This window comes from Poecilia formosa, unplaced genomic scaffold (genome assembly GCF_000485575.1).
Source record: "Poecilia formosa unplaced genomic scaffold, Poecilia_formosa-5.1.2 Scaffold1462, whole genome shotgun sequence".
Taxonomy (NCBI): Eukaryota; Metazoa; Chordata; class Actinopteri; order Cyprinodontiformes; family Poeciliidae; genus Poecilia; species Poecilia formosa.
This window is the reverse complement of record NW_006801401.1, coordinates 8,089-9,803: the sequence shown is the minus strand read 5'-3', so window position 1 is coordinate 9,803 and position 1,715 is coordinate 8,089. Positions and strand designations below refer to the sequence as shown.

At 38.6% G+C, this 1,715-nt stretch overlaps 1 protein-coding gene across 1 annotated transcript in view; it reads right to left on the bottom strand.

The window, feature by feature from the left end:
• LOC103132883 (protein NLRC3-like) overlaps positions 1–1,709 on the bottom strand; it is a 3,282-nt gene extending 1,573 nt beyond the window's left edge. The window contains exon 1 of the mRNA XM_007544655.2: positions 1,226–1,709. Coding sequence (XP_007544717.1) covers positions 1,226–1,695 — 470 coding nt within the window. The 5' untranslated portion in view covers positions 1,696–1,709. The remainder of the gene's footprint in view (positions 1–1,225) is intronic.
• Between the last annotated feature and the right edge of the window lie 6 nt (positions 1,710–1,715).

Below are 1,715 nucleotides of genomic sequence, written 5' to 3'. Positions count from 1 at the left end.
TTTGATGCAGGAGTTTATTTTAATGGTCCAAGTTTCCATCAAACCTAATTAGAGATTTTATAAAAAAAGAGCCAAAAATCCAAAGATGTGAATTATGGGGAAGCGGCCCAATGAGCGAAAGTTAAAAATATGTCTCTGATTGATTGGATCTGTCAGAAAAAACTGTTTTATAGAATTCAATACATGAAGACTGATAAAAAGTGGAATATTTTTAAAAACCTCTAAACATTAAAAGCTGCAGCAATGCTGTCCTGGAGCAGCTGAATGTTTAGATTATTGAAATCGTCCAAAGAATGAAGGAAGTAAAGGCCAAAAACGACCAGAAGCAATTCGATCTACGAAGACGAAACAGAGCAACAATGGAAACAATGAATGCTGCATTCACACAACATTCATTGTGTAAATAAATACCATGAAGACATCTGGACCACTTCTTTCAGTAATGTTGCTTTTATAAATCCAGTAATCAGACTAAAGATACTTCTAGGTGTCTTGGGGAGCGACGGCCGTTTCTATGCAACAGGATCAGCAGCAACACAAACGTAAACAATGGAGGGAGATGAACATTTAGTTGATGGAAAATCAGGAACTATTGAGTTTCTGTCACCAAGTCTGATTATTATAATTGACCCTGGGCTTGTTTTTTCTAAAGTCACTTGCAAATTTAATGTGTCGCTGGTTGCAGTTTTTTGGGTTTGTTTCTGAACGTGAAGTTTCTCATTTGGGTTTGGAAATAAGCAGAAACACATAATAAACCCCAGAATTTGTCTGACTTCCAGTTAGTTTTAGTCAGACTCTCCCTGTCCATCATTTCCCAGATGACCCGTCCTGCTGTGTCTTTGTTAATGTCAAGTTAAAATACTATTTAGAGTTTTCAGACAATATAGAAACACACAAAGATTACTACAGTTTTTTATGTTGTTGTAACCATTTAACAATCTACCCTTCAGTTCAACCCTATAAGTGGAGACACATTGTTGATGTTACTATTATAAAATAACTTGTAGTTAAGTTTTGGCAAAGCTTAATGTAACTTTCACAGGTGGTGGAGCGTTGTTGTTAGCAGCAGCTGAAAGTAACTAAAAACGTTACTTTTAATGTAACTTAGTTACTTTCCAAATCAGGTAATCAGTAATATAACTAAGTTACTTTTTCAAGGAGTAATCAGTAATCCGATTAAAGTAACTTTTTCAAAGTAACTCTGTTATCACTAGTCTGGACTCACCGAGCCTTTCTGCAGTTCCTCACAGCTGGAACCAGTCTCAGTCGTCCCGATTCTGATGTGTTGTACTTCTCCAGGTCCAACTCATCCAGAACCTCTGACATCTGCAGCATGAAGGCCAGAGTTGAACACTGGATCTCTGAGAGCTCCTTCCCTGATTCCAGGAGCTGCTGGATCTCCTGAAACACTGAGACGTCGTTCATCTCCACCAGACAGTGGAGGATGTTGATGCTTCTGTCAGGAGAGATTTCATCAGAGTTCATCTCCTTCAGATTGTTGATGATTCTCTGGATGGTTTCTGGATGGTTCTCTGTCTGACCCAGCAGGCCTCCTAACAGACTCTGGTTGGACTCCAGAGTGAGACCATGAAGGAAACGAACAAACAGATCCAGGTGGCCATTTTTACTGCTGAAGGATTTAGACATAACTCTGTTCATGAAACCCTCCAGAGATGTTTCACTACGCTGATCCATAGATGAATTATAATTATAAT